The 22,603-nt window shown below is 35.2% G+C and overlaps 1 protein-coding gene across 1 annotated transcript; it reads right to left on the bottom strand.

Annotated features, from left to right (window-relative positions):
• Positions 1-402: 402 nt before the first annotated feature.
• LOC111899659 (lysine histidine transporter-like 8) lies at positions 403-6,800 on the bottom strand. The gene is made up of 5 exons (XM_023895511.3): positions 6,196-6,800; positions 4,158-4,294; positions 3,162-3,592; positions 1,569-1,700; positions 403-1,056 (listed from the first exon to the last, which is right to left on the bottom strand). The coding sequence occupies exons 1-5, from the start codon at positions 6,720-6,722 to the stop codon at positions 571-573; spliced, it is 1,713 nt and encodes a 570-aa protein (XP_023751279.1). The 5' UTR covers positions 6,723-6,800; the 3' UTR covers positions 403-570.
• Between the last annotated feature and the right edge of the window lie 15,803 nt (positions 6,801-22,603).

The following is a 22,603-nucleotide window of genomic DNA, read 5'->3' as shown; positions in this document are numbered from 1 at the left end:
CATCCTTATCTTTACCACTGTTAATAATTTAAGGGACCAAATTGCCAATATCACAAACTTTAGTGCCAAAACTCTGAACCACTAAAAATATGAAAACTTATAGACCAGTTTTGCCAAAAAACCAGCATATTAATAGATAGATAAATTATATGAAAACTTATAGACCAATTTTGCCAAAAGACTAGCATATTAATACATAGATAAATTATATCGGTTTATATATTGTTTGATATTATTTCCCATTAAGAGAACATAGCTTTTATAGTTGATGGATTTGAGAAAGGGGCACACGGAGGTCGAAATCTTGAATGAAGTTTACTTTTATACATTGTCTAACATTATTTTAATTCCTTTTCGTTCTCATTTTTTGAATTTTAAAGATATATAGAAGAACGATATAACTTACCAGAAAAAAAAAAAACAATTGATATAAGAGAGTCGTTGAACAAACATCGTTGCCTAACTACACCCTCAAAACAGACAATTAAATACATACAAATTGGGTTGAAAAGAAAGGATCCAAGGGCAATTTGGTCCTTTACACACTCTAATTTCACTCACATAGTCACATTACTCTGGCTTAAAGAAATTAAACTTGATCCCATTGTCAATAATGACATAAACCCCAGCTGCAATCAAAAGCCCACTTAAGCATGTTCCAAGAATACCAAGTCCCCAATTTAGCCACCATTGGAAGCTATAGAACTTTGGTTTTTTAACCTTTATCCACATGAAGCATGGATACACCAATGTCACCGGTAAAGCGATACCACCAACCAAACCAGCCAGACTTGCAAGAAATGGGATTGCCACAGCCACAAAGAAACAAGTGAATCCGAATGATGTTCTTATGATCACCCTAAGCCACCATGAACATGGCTTCTTGAACCTTGTTACATATATCGACTCCAACTCATCAAAGGTTGGCATTCCATAGATCTGAAATGAGCTAAGAGCGTTGATGATCACTAGTACGCATGTTAATGCTTGAACTGATTTCGCCAGGTCTTGTGAGTGGTAAACGAATAGAGCTGGCAACATGCCACTAGGTGGAATCTGTAAAATAAAGATGAAAAATTTAAGGTTCTTCCTCTATAAATGAGCACATGTATGTTGCTTAATATAGATACAGCGACTTACTAGAGGAAGTTATGAAACGTTTTTTGTATTACTATTTATAAATTTTTCTTCAATTACTTTTCATTAATATCACCAAATGTATGGTTGTTTGGAAAATAAATCTTGAAGATTTTTTCAAAGGATTAAATGTACTTAAACATAGAAGTTAAAACGTAAAAGTTATTGAATAGTTAACAACTATTTTCTTATCCACGATCAAAAGTTTATTTTTTTTCTTTAAGGTCTAAGGTTCAAGTACTCTTTAATATATTCTCTAATACATTGATGGAATTAATAGCAGCTTAAAAGTAATTAGATTTGTTCTTAAATGAACGTAGCCACCCAAGCCGAGCTACAAAAACTTGAATTTACGAGCAAAACGAGCGAAGGATGGCCCACAGAGGTACAAGTACCGATTAATCTTTTTAGAGAAATAAGAGATTAATTACCAAATGCCCGTAAGCCCAATAACCTCCAATTGCAAGTGGGAATAAACACATGGCAATAATCGTATACGAAACTTTCACACCTTTCCACATTGGTACTGTTGATGGATGCTTTTCACTAGACGGCATGGTTGCCTGTAATCCAGAAAAAACAAATTCATAAAATAGCTGTTAATAATATATATATATATATATATATATATATATATATATATATATATATATATATATATATATATATATATATATATATCCGCACATAAAAACAAATGATTAATTGATTATACTTTACTTAATTTGATATACAGGTTCATTAAAATGATTTGTTCAACAATTTACTATCTTACGAGTAACTGTGATGATAAAACGTAAGACTTTTACTCATAAAATATAATTATTAAACGAAGAACATAGATTAGGAGTTGTTTAAACATCATTTATTCTCATCTTAAATAATACTCTATATTTTACGTATTTAAAAAGCCTACTTTGACTTTTATACGCTCTGCACATCTAACCTCGTTAATTCGTCATTCTATGTAAAAAACTAAACAAATATTTTTAGTTCTGTTGTTTTGGAAAATAACCGCAACGTTACCAAAAGTTAATATAAATTATATAGTTTGAAAGAAAAAAAAGCTAAAGAAATATATAATAATAATAATAATAATAATATTATTATTATTATTTTTATTATTATTATTATTATTTACGTCTAACGTTTTTTAATTGATACAAGTGTCATGAAACTTAAACAACAAAAAAACAATAATAATAATAATAATAATAATAATAATAATAATAATAATAATAAGGAACAGTAATGATAGTAGTATAATAGTTACATCTAATTCCTTTTAAGTGCCATGGAATTCAGCCCACCAAATTAGAACGGTCAAAACTCTGGTCAACGAATTGGAATAAAAGTTTGCGAATATGTGACGATAAGTTTGACACTAGCATATGCCAAAAACCATAATACATACAAAAATATTCTATGAATTATTATATGTGCAACATGGATGATTAAATCATGTATATGAATATATATTTTAATGCGAGGATAATAAGAAAATGTTAATTACAAATAACCTCAACTAATAAATTAATACTTAGGAATATTTTCTTACATCATTTTTTTTAATATTTTTAATATTGAATATGGTTTTAATTATGTAAAATATCTAACCTAATAAATGAAAATCATTTTTGTTAAGTATTACATAATAAATAAAAAATCATTTTTGTCAAATGTCATATTCTTATTGAATCTACACATGTCATTTTTGTTGGATTTTTTGAATTAAAAAAAATTCCACTTATTATTTTCTTGTGTTTTTCATTTTTTAAAATTTAAAATTCATATTTTACTAAGAGTTTATATATTTAAGGTTAAAAATGATATTAAATTTTAGAATAAATGCTCTTATTTTTCCCTTTGTGTTTCAAATCTCCTAGAACTATTGTAAAAATCATTGATATCATACATCAATTCCAATTGATTATTTAATTCAAACTTTACATTAAACTTTTATTTTTAATAACCCATGAGTTCTTCCGCCTAGTAAACAATAAAGATAGTATATTAACATTTACCTGAATTTCAAGTATAAGATTATGGCCTCGGAATGCAAAAGAAATAATCCCAAGAGCATTTAGGACATCGAAAATCTTGGACACTTCGCTACCAATCCTAATAGGATTATAGGACACATTTGGAAGTCTGCCTTTTGTTACTGACACCAACCATATAGTGGTACAGTATCCGACGGCTGTGATTGCACCGATGAGTGAGATACCAGCGATGGAGTTGAGATTGGGGAGTTGCGATAGGAGCACTGCACCAGAAGTGAACACTAGGTACCATTCCACCACCGTTAGTGTTTGTGCTTTACAATCAGTGGACGCACACACAACTTGGAAGAATATCTTGGACGTTGACCCGCCAATGATGATCAACGCTATACATGTACCGGCTGATAAGTAGATGGTCGGAAATAAGGCAAGAATTTTTCCTAACCTTTCACCTGAAAGATATCATCAAAATTTGATCTTAAAAGACTAAAACACCCATCCTTAAAATTAGACAGTACCATAAAATTACATGTTAGTTATGACTAAATAATGAAAATTTAGGGTGTAAGTAAGCCGAGTCAAGTTGGTACTGCCAAACTTGAAACTCAACTCAACTAAAATCTCAAATCTCAAGCTCAAGCCTTAATGTCAAGCTTGGAGTCGAGCATAATAAAATAATGACAATTTCGAGTTCAATCCGAGTAGACTCGATTAGTTATTGAAAAAATGAAATTATTTAAATTGCGATAACAAAATACGATCATTGGCACAAATATTTAAAATTTGAATAAAATGAAAGGTAAAAGTGAAAATATAACTAAGCTCAATTAATCTCACGAATCCCACACGAGCTGAAGATTCTAATATTTAGACTTGAATCAATAATAAACTCGAGTAGCTTGAGCTCGAGCTCGAGCTAGCTTTAAACCGAGTGACAAATATAGAACTTGTGTAAAAGACGTCGGATAAATATACATATAGAAATGTAAGAAAATAAACTTGGGGTAAATTTCTTACCAAAGGTTGCATTTGCCAGTTGCATGTATCTACTGTATCGCACTCCAGTTTCATGATCTTCATGGAGATTTACAAGCAAATACAAAGTGTAAAGTTGCCATATGAATGCCAATGTCAACAATATGACTCCCCACGCCCTGTCATAAACAAGAAATCAAACGAGTAGGTTACGAGATTTAAACTTCCTCTTATTAAATATTAATAATGATAATAATAGTTACTAATCCAAGATCTCATTTGTGGTATTCATCTTTTCATTACCGTACCATCTTCTCCAACAATAATGTAAAAGGTGATTGTATCCAATATCATTGTTGACACAAAAAATATAATTCCATGTGTATTATATATATGTTTCAAATTATATATAGATTTAAAAAATACTCTTATTTATTTATTTATTAACTAGTTTTTTACAAATTTGTCTCATATCTTTTAATTAGAATCACTAACTTTGGATTGATCTACATTTTTAAGCAAATATAATAAAAAAAACAATTCATTTATTATCAGTTGGAACTAGTTGTTAAATGATTATACATACGTTTTTTTTTTAAATAAAACATTACCTCCATTAGTGAATTAAACATATTTTTAAAACATTTTCACACTTCAAATAAAATTCATCACTAAGATTATATATATATATATATATATATATATATATATATATATATATATATATATATATATATATATATATATATATATGTTAAGGTTCACTTGAGACCATTCTAATTTTATAAGACCGTGAGACCAAATCTAAAAATAATTTTAAAATGCAAAATAAATGGAAAAATCCAAAAATTCTTTTTTTAAATATTATTTTCGGAACCTGAATTAACTAAAAAAATAAAAATAAATAAATAAAATCCCATTTTTTTTTTGAAAAATACATGAAATATTCTAATACAATATTACACTGTACATATTCTAAAAAATAATTTTAAAATGCAAAATAAATGAAAAAAATCTAAAAATTCTTTTTTTAAATATTATTTTCGGAACTTGAATTAACTAAAAAAATCTCGTTTTTATAAAAGTATGTGAAATATTCTAATAAAATGTTTCACTGTACATATTCTAAAAAATAATTTTAAAATGCAAAATAAATGGAAAATTCAAAAATTATTTTTTTAAATATTATTTTCGGAACTTGAATTAATAAAAAAAATAAAAATAAAATAAAAAAATAAAAAAATGCGTTCTACGGTCTCACAAAATTAGACCGTCTCACATTAACTATATATATATATATATATATATATATATATATATATATATATATATATATATATATATATATATATATATATATATATATATATATATGTTTAAACTTAGATCCAACAACCAAAAAATTACAAATTAGTTAACCATTAACATCAAATTGACTATTAGTGAATAGTATTTTGAATTTGTCGTTATAAAATATATTAATTCATAACACCAAACTAAATGTAGAAAATGATGTTATGTTAGAGTAGGCAAGTAGCTTTTAGTCGTTGTTTTTTAACTACAAATAGTGTGTTGAGTTGAAGATGCTAAAAAAAATAAAAAAATAATAACATAAAAAATAAAAAAGAAAAGAACACATGTACAATATTTTATCAGTTTATTAACCTATCTAGCTAAGTTTTTAGTGATTAAAACATTATATATCTTTTAGACCATTTTATAAAACATTTTGTTTTTCATTTATGTTTTATATTAAAATAATAGTTCAATACATAAATCCACAAAATCAAAAAAATACTGTATATGTTATTCTGTATTTTTCCATTACACTAAAATGGGTTGAAAAAATAAAATTTAATGATAATTATAAAAGTAATTTGTTTAATCAATACAAATGATAAGTAGATTTGTAAATCAATAAAATGATAAAATACAATAAATCTTTTTCGAATGTTATCAAATATAACATGATTTTCGCATAATTTTGAGTCAATCCGCCACCTTTGCGTTAGTTATGGTTAAGTTTCGAACCCGATAAAATAATGAATCATAAGAAGAAGAAAAAAAAATGGTAAATTACCAGCCAAGGATGGTGAAAGCGACAGGAAGAATGAGTGCTTGAATCCCAATCCCAGAACAAAGCGTATGAAAAGCTGCATAATAAGCATTTCCATTTCTCGACTCAGTAATCGGCAGCCATGCATCTGTGGGATCTAATTTAGTGATCCGAAGAGCTTTTCTCAAAGGACTACCCAAAGGTGTTAGAAACCTCGGTGTCAAATTCCTAGACCTTATATAAGCCATGGGAGTCCTAGCCCCACTAGGAGGCATCGTCATCGGCCTATCTGGTGTACCAGGTACATATGGAGTTTGTGACATGAACGGCGAGTGGCTTGGTGGCGGGATGCTTATAAAAGAGATCTTGGGGCCGGTTTTTGGCTTCGGGGCCTCTGGGTGGTCCGGCGACTGCTGGTCTGGTGACTGGAGGAGGGGTGAACGAACTAGAGATGGAGAGTGGATTAGTGAAGAAGGGCCGGAGGTTGGTGGTGAGTCTACGGATGACTTGGTTGGTAGGTTGGATCTTGCATGATCCTTGTTGTCTTCCATGTCTAGTTCGAGTGCAAGTTCGCGCCCGATGTTTTAGCTTTGGTGAGCAGTTGGATTGTGAAGTCTTGAGGAGGTTATAGTGTATAAATAGAGATAAGAAGGTAATAGTGCATGAGGTCAAAATGGGAATACAATTGAATAAGATATATGTTGGTTATGGTGTGAGTATGCTGACCGAAAATTGGGAATAGGAAATGGTGGCTATATGGCATGTGGAATAAGTTTAATGTGGTCGTGGATAATTATTAAAATTTATATTTTTTTTAATAATAATGTTGGATAAAAGAGCCAATAAGATGGTGATAGAAAAAATACTGGTTTAAAATGGTTCGTTAGTTAAACCTATTTAATAAGTATAATCAATTAAGATTAAAGAAATAATAGCTAATTAAAATATCATATTAACCCAATGAATTTATCATTTTTGTTTTAAAACGTCATCAACTTTTTTTATTTATTTTTTGTACATACAGTGTCTGGTTTAAATGGTCATCAACTTTTTTTTTTTTTATTTTTTTTATTTTTTTTTTTTTTACATTAAGAGAATGAAGTATAAAATGTCTTGGTTTAAATGGTCCCTTTACCATCTATAGTAAATGTGTATTGTTATGGAAGCCATAAGGAAGTATTGTTATGGGAGCCACAAGGAAAACGCACCACAACAACTCCGCCTCGGCACGATTGCAAGAACTGCCCGTGCAGTCTTTTGCTACCTCTTTCTTCCATCTTCTTCGACTATTCTATCTACCTGCAAGATTGCCTCCCTCTCTATCGCACAAAGGGGTTTCCTTGTTTGCAGTTCCATTCGTCATTATAACACAAAATAGGTCATCCACTTTTGAACTATGAGTTTAATGTCGTCAATACTCAGTTGTTTTAATTGTTTTAAAGTTGAATCCACCTAATAATTTTTCTTAAAATGCCTAGAATCGACATAAATGCTTCAGATTGCTCATATGTCAAGCTCCCTTTTAAATGATGTTAACAGTTTAATGATGTACCCTTGTTCTAGGTTTCCAGATTAACGAGCCATGGTGGATGAATGAAGTAGAAAAAGAATTGCATGACTTTTCAATTTTAAGTTATTATTTGCCAAAATCATGGTGGCCTGTAAAATTTTAAGGTTTTCTAAGACTTCCTAAATTGTCATAATTTTAAATTTTAAGTTCTTATATGCCAAAATCATGGTGGTTTACGACATCTTTTTTTTTTTTTTTTTTTTTTTTTTTTTTTTTTTTTTGTTTGTCCAAACGACTTGGTGTTGGCACTTGTTGCAATGATTTCCAACGAAAAATTAGGTTGCAAAAATCTTTTTTCCCCAATTTTGAACCTACATAACTATTTCACATAAAATTAGTTTGATCTAATTTTTTTCATTGTGTTTAGTAGGGATGTTCGTTTGGATGGATCGGTTTCATCAGATCCAATTAACTGAATCCAAATTGATTTCGGTTTTCAAAACATGCATCCGAATAGTCCAAACTAAATTCAAATATGTTCTGATCCGATCCAATTACAATTCGGTTGGATCGGTTTTTATAATTCGGTTTTCAAAAACCTAAACATTTTAAAACGACATATAATTATAATATTACCGAATTTTACATAAGAAGCGAAAACAATGAAATCCTTAGTAATGGATCAATTGATAAGTAAGGGAAGTTCATAATCATGAACTGATACTCTTGGAATGGATTGAACCCAAAAAATAAGGTGTTACATGATTCTTAGATTGAAATATACAGTTATTGGCCATAGGGCTATTCGGGAACATTAGATGGAATTGAGGATTCCATAGCTATATTTAAATATTAACAATGAGTTTAGTCATGCCTTCGAGTACTTTGTAACATACAAATGTGTAACGTCCAAAAGATATGATCCAAAAATTTCATTTTTAATTTAAATAAAAAGGTATTCCAAAAATATTATCCATACAACCAAAAAAAAAATAAGTGTATCAAACATTGTAACAATCAGAGTGATATCTCAAAAGCGGAATCAATGTGGTGTGTGTGATGAAGCCATCCCGAGCTCTTCCCCTTGGAATCAGAAGTACCTAAAACATAAAATGAAAATCGTAAGCACAAAGCTTAATGAGTTCCCGAAACTACCCCATACCGTACACAATAAATCACATACTGGGCCCCCTCCCTCCCTCGGGCCCTGCCGGGCATCGAATCCCGCTCGGTATACAAATATGTTATTCTTAGGCCTCACCTGTCATCGGGCCTCGCCCGCTACACACATTCAATATATATATATATATATATATATATATAGACATACACACATACATACATACATACATACATAGATACATATATATATATATATATATATATATATATATATATATATATATATATATATATACTTATGCTAAAACATATAATGATCATAAACAGTAGCATATGCTTCAGTCATCGGGCCTCGCCCGACATCGAACCACGCCCGATATATATAGCAGCGTATAACACATGCAAGGGTCACACAGACTACTAGCATACCAACATAAACAACAACGGCCTAAATTAGTGCGTTAGACCCGCTAAACCAATTGAGGAAACACACCTCAACTGCTGAATCTCACTACAAATCCCTGGCTGTTGGTCCAACGAATCCCTAAGCTATTTATACCAAAATAATCACCCCAATTAGCATTTGGGTCCCAAACTATCTCCAACGATCCATACTTGGGGTAAAATACCATTTTACCCTTTACCTAGTTTGGTCCAAGGCTAAGGCCCAAACTAACAATCTAAAAGCTCCAAAACCAAATGATCATCTAAAGCCTACTTATGACCTAATTTTTCAAATTTGGCTTAAACCCTCTCTTGGGCCTTACCTTAAAGCCCAATAATTTTTCCTACTCCAAAACACTTGTTCTTAGTGGGCACATTAAAGACCCAAGCACCTAAGCCCAATAAAATGGTCCAAACTTGATGCCCAAAATGCTAAGCCCAATAGACTGAGTATGCGGAGCGTACTCAGCTGTACGCTAAGCGTACTAGGTAAATAGCTTGTACGTCATGTGTACAGACTTGTATGCCCAATGTACTTACCCAATAAACCAATTAAGCACTTAATTCTTAAGACCAGAAGCCCAAACCACATATCTAAGTCCTAATAAGCATCTATATCCATAAAGTCACTGACTTGGTGACTTTGCATGCCCGAAAATGACCCAACTTCAAAATATAACACCCTACTTTCATTAAATGGATGTAAACTCTTGCATGGATAAATCTAAACCCTAAAGGAGCCAACTTTATGAATCTAGAACCTCAAAAATACCAAGAGTGGAAACTTATAGCTCCTGGAGTGGTATCCAACCACTAGATCTCATTTCTTAGGGCCAAAAAGGGACCAAAACTCATAAATAATAGATCTAAGCCATAAATGAACAAGTTCATAGCTTTATACCTCAAATAAGTTTGAAATAAAGAACCTAGTCAATATCCACAAGCTTTTTCTTGATACCACACCTTGCACCAGGCTTCTACTTCTTGAATATGGGCTAAAGCACACTAACAATTGACACAATAAACTCAAAACACAAGGAGAGGCTTAGGGTTTCAAATATGAGGCTTAAGGGTCAGAGGAGGATGAGAAATAAGGTTTTCACAAGCCATAAGGATGAATATATAGTGTCTATTCACTAAAAATTAGGGTTTTCATTAAGCGCACATATGCCTTGCTTACATGGTTGTACGCCCCAAGTACGTTTCCGGAACTTCGTCTAACCCTCACATGAGTATGCTAAGAGTACCATGTGGTATGCCCCGTGTACTCGTTTTGCAGCTTGTACGCCAAGCGTACCATGTGGTACGCTTTGCGTACTACATAAGGACCAAAATGCAAATTATCAAATACACAAGGGGCCATATTGGACATACCAGGATTCCAAGTGTTACAATTCTTCCCCCACTTGAATCAGACTTCGTCCTCGATGTCCGCTGCCCCAAACAACTCCGAATAGTGCTCCCCCATCTCATCCTTGGGCTCCCAATTCCACTCCGAACCCCTGCAGTGCTACCACTACACCTTCACCAGCTCTACTACATTGCTCCTCAAGGTTTTCCTCTTCCGATTCAAAAGTGGCAACTCTTAGCTCCTGGAGTGGTATCAAACCACTAGATCTCATTCTTGGGCCAAAAGGGACCAAAACTCATAAATAATAGATCTAAGCCATAAATGAAAAAGTTTATTGCTTTATACCTCCAACAAGCTGGAAACGAAGCAACTAGTCAAGATCTACAAGCTTTTCCTTGATCCACCACCTTATACCAAGCTTCTACTTCTTCAATATGGGCTAAAGCACATCAAAAATGGACACGATCATGTCAAAACACAAGGAGAGGATAAGGGTTTTGAATATGAGGCTTAAGGGTAAGAGGAGGCTGAGAAATAAGGGTTTCATAAGCCATAAGAATGAATATATAGTGTTCATTCACGAAAAATTAAGGTTTTCATTAAGCACACGTACACCCGCGTATATGTCCAAAACTCCGTCTAACCCTCACATGAGTACGCTAAGCATACCATGTGGTACGCCCCACGTACTCACTTTTCAACTTATACGCCAAATGTACCATGTGGTATGCCCATCATGCTACATAAGGACCAAAAGGCAAATTATCAAATACATAAGGGTACATATTGGACATACCAGGATTCCTAGTGTTACAAAATGAGTGTACAATAAGTTAGGTTCAAGCTTTGTGAACTTTGGAATGTCCAACTCTACTGTAGCCTACCTAACCCTTCTTTAAAAAAGAAGGGAATCACTATGATCTTAAATGGTTTTCAATGAGCACTTAATGTGTTAAGATGAGTGTTTTAGAATGATACAACACTTCCTTACCATGTGTGAGAACTCATAAAATTGGTATAAATTGAATTGGAAATGGCATTCAAGAACTATACAAAGTACATAGCATTAATGAGAAAAAATTGCACATTTGGGAGCATAACAGGGTTCACCGTAGAGTTACGGTAAAAACCCATCACCATTAGTGTAAACTCAACTATTGGTATGGTGAACTTTGTTCCAAAAATCGTTGTTTTTCACCTTTATGTTCTTAAACCTTCTCGAAACCTTTTAAACATATATCTTTTGCATATTAAAATCTTAGGAAAATTTGAGAACTCTTGTAAGTGTATTTTGGTCATTTTTATTGACCTCTACTTCTATTTTATAGGAAGTAATTATGGGGAGTGTTGTTTGTGGAAAGGAACTTGAAGGAGAGTAGTAACATACATTGGAGAACTAGGTGAGTATGTGTAGACTTTTCCCATCTTGGGGTACATCGCAAAAATAAACTTTTAATTAACATAAGAATGCGTTTGACTATTTAAAAATGAAGTTGCCTTACTTTTGAAACAAGTACTTTTGAAACTAATGTATGGAATGAGTGAAGTATGAAAAGTAATGATAAGAATCAGTTGCTCGGGCCATGACATCCCTGCAACGGGATATAGAGGGATCTATCGGGGCGGCTCCATCCCTTTTCAAATAGATTACCTAATACATATGATGCTAGAGTGGACTGATTATGTTCTTTCCACTTTAGTATAGACTTGGGGGTATTGCTAGACCCTAAGCATAAAAATGGCAACGGTTCAATACCAGTATTAACCTTTAATGTTAAAAAGGAATGGAACGTGACAAGATATGTCTTGAAATATGTTTTGTTTAACAAAAATGTTTTTGATGGGATGTAAAAAGAAAAGGCTTTGAAATCATGTAACAAATAATGAAATGTTTGAGAAATTGTAAGAAATGTTTTCGGTCTCAAACCAACATATCTCATGAGACATATTGTCATTCGTATTTTTTTTATGCCATGTGTCTTAGCGGATAGCTAATGGCAAGTATTGTAGAAGTAATTAAGTCCATGGGAGACTAGTGGAGCATAAGTTACATTTAGAATTTATCTTTTAAATCTTGTTTTGCTTACTATGGTTTATTGATACAATATTAGTAACACCAAAGAGATTGTTTTTTGAAACTATTTGTTTAAACTCTAATATTTTGTTAAACCTTGTTTTTAGATTAAACCATAGCTTTAAATTTGATTGAAAAATATGGGGTGTTATAGTTGGTATCAGAGCCTTTATTTGAGCGAATTAGGATAGGATCACTCCACTCAAAGGCTTAGACGTTGGTTACGGAAAATATAATCAAGACATAGGATTGTTATGTTTAGGTTTGATGGGCTTGTAGGATACTTCACTGAGTTCTATTAAATTAGTAAAGGAATTAATACTTGTATAGTGCTAGTTTAAATCATCGGAGCAAACCTTCTAAGTAGTGAAATCAAGATTAATTATATATGATATGTGTAACACTCCAATCAGGTATTACCCTTTAAACCTTTGAAATTATAAGTATTGCATAATGATCCCTTAAGTACGTTGGGCGTACTTCAGGAGTATGCTTAGCATACCATGCATGGATGCTCGCCGAGAGCTAGTACATTCACTGGGCGTACCAAAGGGTACATGGGGTGTATGTGACAAATGTTCAAACCCTAATTTTTGGACTTAAAGCCTATATAAGCATCCTTATCTTATTTGAGCTTCACCCTAACCAGCCTTCTTCACCCTCAAACATCCCTGAAACCCTAGAATCATTAGAGTGTATGTTCTTGAGCTTGTGAGTGCTTTAATACCATCTTCTTGGTGTGTTAGCTAAAAGGAAGATGAGGAAACAAGCTTGAACGAGAAAGGGCTTCTGGATCTTGCATTTAGAGTAGCTTAGGAATCTTGTGGAGATAAAAAGCATCTTCCTTGGCCATCATCGTCATTTCTATAGCTAGGGTTTTCTATATAGTACCTTTTTGTGTTCATAGGTTATCTCTTGAGAGTTTGAGCAACTCTAGAGCATAGGAAGAATATATCTGAGGCCCCTTGACTCATTCATACCATACAAATGGAGTCTTGATGGGTGTTTTGACCTCATGCATGGATTAAGACTCTTGGAAATGTCTTAATTGGTTGTTGGGAGCATATGGAGCATGCAAAGGCATAAAGATGCCAACTTTATGCCTTAGGACGTCTTAATGGACTTAGATCTAACATTGGACGTTGAAATCCAAAATTTTAAGCACTTAATGATCATTTTTGCATGTCAGACTAGTACGCTGCACGTAGCAGCATGTACGCAGCGTGTACTGATTAAAATGTTAGTACGCTGAGCGTAGTCGAGTGGTCGTTGGGCGTATGCACCTCAATGGGTTTTGGTCTTCGTATGGGCTTGTAATACCTTTGGGCCTTATTCAGTTTTGGGCTTGGTCATATTTTGGGTTGGTGGTCCGATTAACCTATTTTGGGTCATGGCTGTTTGGTTGGGTGTTGTTGGGCCGTATGGCCCATTCATAGTTTTGGACATGGGCTTTGGGACCATTAGAAAAAGGAGACTTTTGAGCCATTGTGAAAGGACCTGGACATAGGTAATTGGGTTCTACAATTAGATTGTGTTTAAACCTAATTTAAGGTTAATGGTATCATTGTTCAGTGTGGTTGGTTTCAGACTGTTAGACGAGCAGCTTTTGGGTGCAACAAACTGAGGTGAGTCTCCTCACCATACCAATGGGTCGAAGGCACCAAGGCTGACCCATTTTGTGATACGTAGTAAACTAGTGATGTAGTGATATGTGTTATACTAGTTGGTTACATGCTATATGGTATGCTAGTTGTTTTGTGATACGTGCATGAAAGACCTTAAGGGGTTCGTGAGGCACTTGGGTGTAAGACCTTGGAGGGTTTCCAAGGCATCCTAAGTAAAGACCTTGGGGGGGGGGGGTTCCTGGGGCACAAGGGTATAAGAACTTGGAGGGTTTCCATGGCATCTCTAGTCAAGACCTCGGGGGGTTCCCGAGGCATTAGGCTAAGACCATGTGGGGGTTCCCATGGCACCCAGAGTAAGACCTTGGAGGGTTTCCAGGGCATCCTTATATGTTTATATGCATGACTTATATTCCTTATGTGATTGATATGACTTATATGATTATGTGGATTATATAGGGTATGCTCTGGGGAACTCACGAAGCATTAGCTTACGGTTTGTTGGTTGTTTCAGGTACTTATGGAAATGAATTTCGTTATCTAAAAATGAAAATTTTTATTGAAAATTTGGGCTGTTACAATATTAGTGTAATAGTATAGGGCCATACTATTATAAACACATGATACATAAGTAAAGACTTTAAGTCATGCTAATATCTGAAATTTACGAATATAGATATGTGAATAATGTTGTATACTAAAGTGTTGAAGTATTGTAGTGTGATGACGCAAACAAGGAGCCAAACATCCCGTTTAGAAGAACGAGGACAAGCCACAAATCAAGGGCAGCGTGTGATTAGGCCACCTAGAGTGGTCAACCAAGGCAACAATGATGTGTTGGAATAGTGTCTAAGGCTGCAACTATATTAGGCAAATATTTGACCCGGTTGTGCATGGTCCTTTTGGGTTGCCTTTACCATAGCAACTTGATAGGATGATTTATTACGAGAGAGTAAATATTATTAATATATTATGAGAATAATATAATGAATAATATATTTGTTATTTGATTAATATAAGTCATAGAATTAATTAGAATTAATTTGGTGACTTAAAGAGATTAATTAAATAAAGGGGTATAAACTGTCAATTGTTTGATAGTTAAACTTTAGACTGAAAATCCATATGGATATGGTATGGACGAATTCTAAGAGTTTTAGGATAGCTAAAATCGTCCATATAGATATCTAAGGAATGGATTTGGATAGCCTTAAGAGAAGATTATCCAATTAGGGTTTAGATTGTAACCCTTAAGGAGTCTACAAGTATAAATAGACCCCATGGCATAAGGAAATCGGCACCTCTCCTAAAGCAAGGGAACCCTGGCCGATTTCCTCCCCTCTCCTCTCTCCTAAATCATCTTCTTTGCTATTGGTGTTTGTAAGCCATTAGAGGAGTGACATTTGTGACTCTAGAAGCTCCAAGACCTCAAGATCAACAAGGAACTCAAAGGTATGATTCTAGATCTGTTTCAATGTTGTTATTTAACCTAATTAGTCATTAGAAGTCTTGGATTCAAAGCATGTTTATTAGAAAGCCTAGATCCAAGCATTAGGGTTTTGCATGCGCACATAGGAAAGTTCTTATGGCTAAAACCCATCAGTGGTATCAGAGCCTAGCTTGGTTTTCTTTAAATTGTTGCTTGATTAACTGAAACAAACCTGCAAAATTCGATTTTTAGGTTTCTGAGTCATGGACTCGGCGAGTTCCAAGGTGGACTCGGCGAGTAGGCCTGAATCGGCGAGTCCCCTTGTGCACTCGGCGAGTCCAGGCGTCAGGAATGGCCAGATTCGGGAATTTTTCATAATTATCTTATGGAAACTTACCTTAATCATAATAGATCAATCTAAATCCGATTTTTTGATATATATGACTATTATCTTGATCTAGTTAAAGGTATTTATCAACTAATAAAATATTTAATTTCCTTATATGATAATTAATTAATTATTTTAATCATTTTGGTAATTATCTTTCAAAGAAATCTTGAATAAAATCAAATATAGATAATTACGATATTAATTGTTAATTGGAATTATTTGTTATTTGATCCTCCATGTTTTAAATGTTTAAAACTTACCCACAAGTTTTGAAATTTATATTTGTGATTAAAAGTTTTAATTTAGACAACTTAAATTTCAAACCCTAGTTTTTAAAAGTTTTAAAATACAACCCTATACTAATATGATATTACTAGAATAATATATATATGTATAACTAAATGCTAGTCTTACCGTTAGTAGGCCTCATTCACGAAGCCGATCTATAAGGTGGGTATAAGGTTGCGACCTATAAAATGGCGCTTAATGGGTGTACACTCACACCCACCGCTTGCTTGATTAGTGGAGGGTCGTTAGCCGAACGGGTAGGATAGGGCAACCTCATCCTCTCATTAAAAGTATAATAAGAAATATAAAGTAACTACACATATTTTAAAAATTTCCCAATCTTAGTTACTTTAGGAAAAGTGAATTGATGCAATCCCATGAAATTACACTTTGCACCTTGCTAAGAAGTTAGTGGAGCGTGTGTGGTTTACCGGCACACTAATTGGTTCTAAGCGAAGGTGGCAAAGGGTGATTCATTGTTTATCATAGTTCGATGGAGCGTGTGTGGTTTACCGGCACATCGAATAGGTGATCGTTACAATGAAGGCACCATGTGAATTTGCATGGTAATTCACACCCGCTTTGTGATCCTCGGCATCCCAGTCACAAACAAGAGGGGCATATCGAGATTTAAACATGCCGTTGAATAGTTTCAATGAATCTCATCCGAACCTAGGAATTCTCAAAAACAATTAGGACTAATAGTTTAAGTTTGTGATGGAGAATTAGTGAATCGTCATTCACTTACCTTCAATTTATTTGCATGTTAGATTACGGCATCCCTTTTCTAGTATGTAAATGTTATTGTTGGATCCTAGCCCTAATTTTTCTTATTGGGTGATAATTAGGTATTCGTATTCTAATCTATCTTTGTCCTTTCTGATTGTATATGTCAAACGCAAACAACGTTGCTGCTAGTTCTTTCACGTTGATGAGCCTTTGCCAAAAGGTCACCTTCGATGGAACGAACTTTAGCGAATGGATAAGATACATTCGCACCATTGCTCGCTATGAGGATAAGGAGTATGTCCTCGATGAGAAGCTCGAGAAAATCAACCCCGAAGTTGCTACTCCCGCCGAAATCACCGCCTTTGAAACTTATGAGCGAGATGCAACGAAGGTACATTGCATCATGATCGCTACCATGAACTCCGAATTCCAAAAGTCCTACGAGGACATGTACCCGTACGAGATGCACCAAGACTTATTGGAGAGATACCACCAAAACGCAAGACAACAGCGTTATGAGATTTTCACCAACATGATTTCCGCTAAGATAGGTCATGGAGAATCTCTTACCGTGCACCAGCAAAAGATGCAAAGGTATGTCGACCGCCTTCGCAAGTTAAATGTTGACTTCGGTGAAGACTTGGCGATCGATATGGTGCTTCACTCTTTGCCTCCGATGTACAACCAATTTAGGATGACCTACCACATGAACAAAGAAGAGGTCACCCTAAGCAAACTCCAAGGTCTCTTGAGGGTTGCTGAGAGCAACTTCAAGGACAAGTCTGTTGCACCTGCTCCCAATCCGTCCGCTGCTCCTGTCTTGGCTATTGGTCAAGGAAAGGGAAAGAAGAGGAAAGCTTCATCGAAAAACTATCGCAAGGTGAAAGCCCGAGATGGTGCCTCTTCTAGTGGGACCAAAGTTGATCCCGCTAAGCCCTGCTCTAACCCAAAGGAGGCAGAGTGCCACCACTGCCACAAGATAGGACATTGGAAGAGAAGCTGCCCAGATTACCTACAAGCAATCAAAGAGGGAAAGATCAAGCCATCTTTTGTAGGTATATACACAATCAAATCTAACGATTCTAATCATGCTATTTCTTGGGTTCTTGATACCGGTTGTGGTTATCACATTTGTTCTAATGTGTAGGGACTAAGAAGAAGTAGGGATGTGGAGCAAGGAAGGATCAATCTAATCATGGGGAAAAGAAGATCGTCGCCTGTGACCAAGATTGGAGTGTATTCTTTAGTGCTTAGGAATAGTTTGGTTTTAGATTTGAACAATTGTTGCTATTCGCCAGAAATGGCTAGAAACATCATTTCATTTCATGGTTTATATAGACAAGGATTTAGATTTTCTTTTAATAATGAGAATGGTTCTATTTTGGCTTATCTAAATGGTGTCTTTTACTTTGAAGCTATACCATGTAATGGAATATATGAAACCGTTATGATTGTTGATAACTTAGGAAATGATGTTTTAAATATTGATTCTTCCACTAGTATGGATAAAGCATCCTTGTGGCATTGTCGTCTTGGACATGTCAACAAGAAACGCATAGCCCAACTCCAAAAGGATGGAGTGTTGGAGTCATTCGACCTTAGGGAAGATGACACATGCGAGTCTTGTTTGCTTGGAAATATGACTAAGTCACCCTTCATGAGTACATGTGAAAGGGGCGAGGGTCTATTGGACCTAATACATACCGATGTATGTGGACCGTTTAGATCAACCACGAAGGATGGGAACCGCTTCTATGTGACTTTTACCGATGACTATAGTAGATATGGGTATATCTACTTAATCAAGCAAAAGTCAGACACCTTTGAAAAGTTCAAAGAGTTTAAGAAGGAAGTGGAGAATCAATTAGGCAGGAAAATCAAGATGCTTCGATCCGATCGAGGAGGAGAGTACCTAAGTCTTGAATTCCACGATTATCTCAAGGAGTGTGGAATAGTTTCACAATTGACGCCTCCTAGGACACCGCAGTTAAATGGTGTGGCAGAAAGGCGTAATCGAACCTTATTGGATATGGTTCGCTCTATGATGAGTCGTGCTTCACTACCTATCTCTTTTTGGGGGTACGCCTTAGAGACTGCCGCCCATATCCTTAACCAAGTCCCTACTAAGAAGGTTGCCAAAACACCTCACGAGATGTGGATAGAGAAATCTCCCTCGTTGGCACATATCAAGGTTTGGGGTTGCGAGGCTTTCGTAAGACGAGATACTCACGACAAGCTTGAACCTCGAAGTGAGCGATGTATTTTCATCGGCTACCCGCAGACATCCTTTGGATATCTCTTCTATAGACCGAAGGACAATGTTGTCTTCGTTGCGAGGAGAGGAGTTTTCCGAGAGCAAGAACTCATGAGCCAAGGGGACAGTGGGAGACAAATCGAACTTGAAGAGATTCAAGAGTCGATAGATGAAGGAACCTCTGCTGCTGGCATTCAACCCGAGGAGGAAACTCCGGTTGAACCGATTGACGAATCCTTACCTCTTAGACGTTCCGATAGAGTTAGAGTTCATCCCCAGTTTTATGGCTTTCATATTACTACCGAAGGGGACACGTATATTAGTGATGGTACACTAGTAAACCTTGATGAACCTAATAGCTGTAAGGAAGCCATGGCAGGCCCGGAGTCTGCAAAGTGGAAAGAGGCAATGGATAGCGAGATCCAATCCATGTATGATAACCAAGTTTGGAATTTGGTTGATTACGTGCCCGGACGTAAGACCGTTGGGTGCAAATGGATCTTCAAGAAGAAGACCGACGTGGATGGAAACGTACACACATATAAAGCGCGATTGGTCGCGAAGGGCTTTACTCAAACTCCCGGAGTTGACTATGATGAGACCTTCTCACCAGTTGCGAAGATTAAATCTATTAGAGTGATGCTAGCAATTGCCGCATTTCATGATTATGAGATTTGGCAAATGGATGTCAAGATCGCTTTCCTTAATGGAAAGTTGGCTGAGGATGTTTACATGGCTCAGCCAAAGGGGTTTGTGGATCCGAAGCATCCGAATAGAGTGTGTAAGCTTGAGAAGTCCATTTATGGACTTAAGCAAGCGTCTCGCAGATGGAATCTTTGCTTCGATGAGAAAGTCAAAGAGTTTGGATTTGTACGAAGCGAAGTCGAGTCTTGTGTATATGTCAAAGCCAGTGGGAGTATAGTAAGCTTCATCGTTCTATATGTCGATGACATATTACTCATAGGAAACGACATCCCGACCCTGCAAGAGGTTAAGTCCTGGCTCGGGAAGTGCTTCGCTATGAAGGACCTCAGAGAGGCTTCTTACATTTTGGGAATAAGGATAGTAAGAGAAAGAAGTAAGAGACTAATTGGACTTAGTCAGAATACTTACTTAGAGAAGGTACTAAAACGTTTTAGTATGGAAAACTCAAAGAAGGGAGAACTACTAATACAAAGTAATGCCAAATTGAGTAAGACTCAATGTCCGAGTACCGAAGCTGAGATAGCAGAAATGAGCCGAGTACCATACGCTTCCGCAGTTGGCTCAATCATGTACGCTATGACTTGTACTCGCCCTGATGTAGCCTTCGCTTTGAGCATGGTTAGCAGATATCAAGGGAATCCTGGCAAAGCACATTGGATTGTGGTGAAAAACATCCTTAAGTACCTTCGGAGGACGAAGGAATGGTTCTTAGTCCTCGGAGGGAGTGATGACTTGAAGGTGCGAGGGTATAGTGACGCCAGTTTTCAGACCGACAGGGACAACTACCGTTCGCAGTCGGGCTGGGTCTTTACCCTAAATGGAGGAGCAGTGACATGGAAGAGTTCTAAGCAGGAAACCATAGCTGATTCAACGTGCGAATCAGAGTACATTGCAGCGAGCGAAGCGTCGAAGGAGGCAATATGGCTAAAGAACTTCATCGGTGATCTTGGAGTTGTACCTGCCATAAAGGAGCCAATGGAGATTTTCTGTGATAACGAAGGCGCGGTTGCCTTGACCAAGGAACTGAGGGATCATGGTAGATCAAGACATATCGACAAAAAGTATCACTTCATTAGACATCGTGTAGAAGAATGACAACTCGTAGTGAAGAGGATATCATCAGAAGATAACCCAGCAGATCCGCTTACAAAGGGACTGAGTAGGGTTAAGCACTTGCAGCATGCTAGGAGTATTGGGCTGAAGGATGATATTAGCATAGATTAGATAGTATTAGAAACGTGTAATGGATAAATGTAATTGGCATTTGATGATTAAAAAAAGGAGTTTTATTTATGAGTAATGTTACTATCTTATGTTAATTGTTTAGCTATTGTTTCATTTTGCATGTTTTGACTTCCAGAATAATTAAGATTATTAAGAATAATAGAAATTGTTCAAATGGTCCACAATCGTTCATATGTTGGGAGTAGATATGAGTGAAGATTGTCATGAATTGGTGTGTAGAGTGTCTAAATGGTGTTAGACATAGCAAAGGATTGCTGCAACGTTCATGAGTGCTTATGAACTAGTTTTGAGCAATGGAATGAACCCGTGCTTGCTGGAATCGCCTTATGGAGTACGATATAAAAGGTGATCGCAAGACGATAATATCATATGGTCTTAAAACCTAGATATATGATTTGTTATTGGTTAATTGATTGTACATTGATAATGCGAGAACGCATCAGTAACTTGGTGTTATAAAACGTAGTGTTGTGTATAGTTGGTTAATGAATAAGTAAATGCATATAAGTCGAAGTTTATCTGTAACTTTTATCTAAGAAGGTAAAAGCGATATCTCGGCCGCTCGATGATTTGATTTGACTTATGTGCCGGGCCCGGTCAGAACTGAATTGATGTGTTCGATTAAGTTCTATGTCGAATAAATCAGAGATCGAGAAACCTAAATGCTTGACTAACCATTCCATAGGATTGTCAGCATGATATCTAATAGAGGACTGTACGTTCCCTTATCTAACGGACAAGATTGATTAGATCAGAGTTGACAGCGTCTTTGAGAGCTACGATTGCAAACCGAGTTGTACTTGTGAATATAGTTACTAGACTTATCCAAGTGGGAGACTGTTGGAATAGTGTCTAAGGCTGCAACTATATTAGGCAAGTATTTGACCCGGTTGTGCATGGTCCTTTTGGGTTGCCTTCACCATAGCAACTTGATAGGATCATTTATTACGAGAGAGTAAATATTATTAATATATTATGAGAATAATATAATGAATAATATATTTGTTATTTGATTAATATAAGTCATAGAATTAATTAGAATTAATTTGGTGACTTAAAGAGATTAATTAAATAAAGGGGTATAAACTGTCAATTGTTTGATAGTTAAACTTTAGACTGAAAATCCATATGGATATTGTATGGACGAATTCTAAGAGTTTTAGGATAGCTAAAATCGTCCATATAGATATCTAAGGAATGGATTTGGATAGCCTTAAGAGAAGATTATCCAATTAGGGTTTAGATTGTAACCCTTAAGGAGTCTACAA

This window comes from Lactuca sativa, chromosome 4 (assembly GCF_002870075.4).
Source record: "Lactuca sativa cultivar Salinas chromosome 4, Lsat_Salinas_v11, whole genome shotgun sequence".
NCBI lineage: Eukaryota > Viridiplantae > Streptophyta > Magnoliopsida > Asterales > Asteraceae > Lactuca > Lactuca sativa.
Note: the sequence above shows the minus strand (reverse complement) of the source record. Positions and strands in the feature narration are given on the sequence as shown.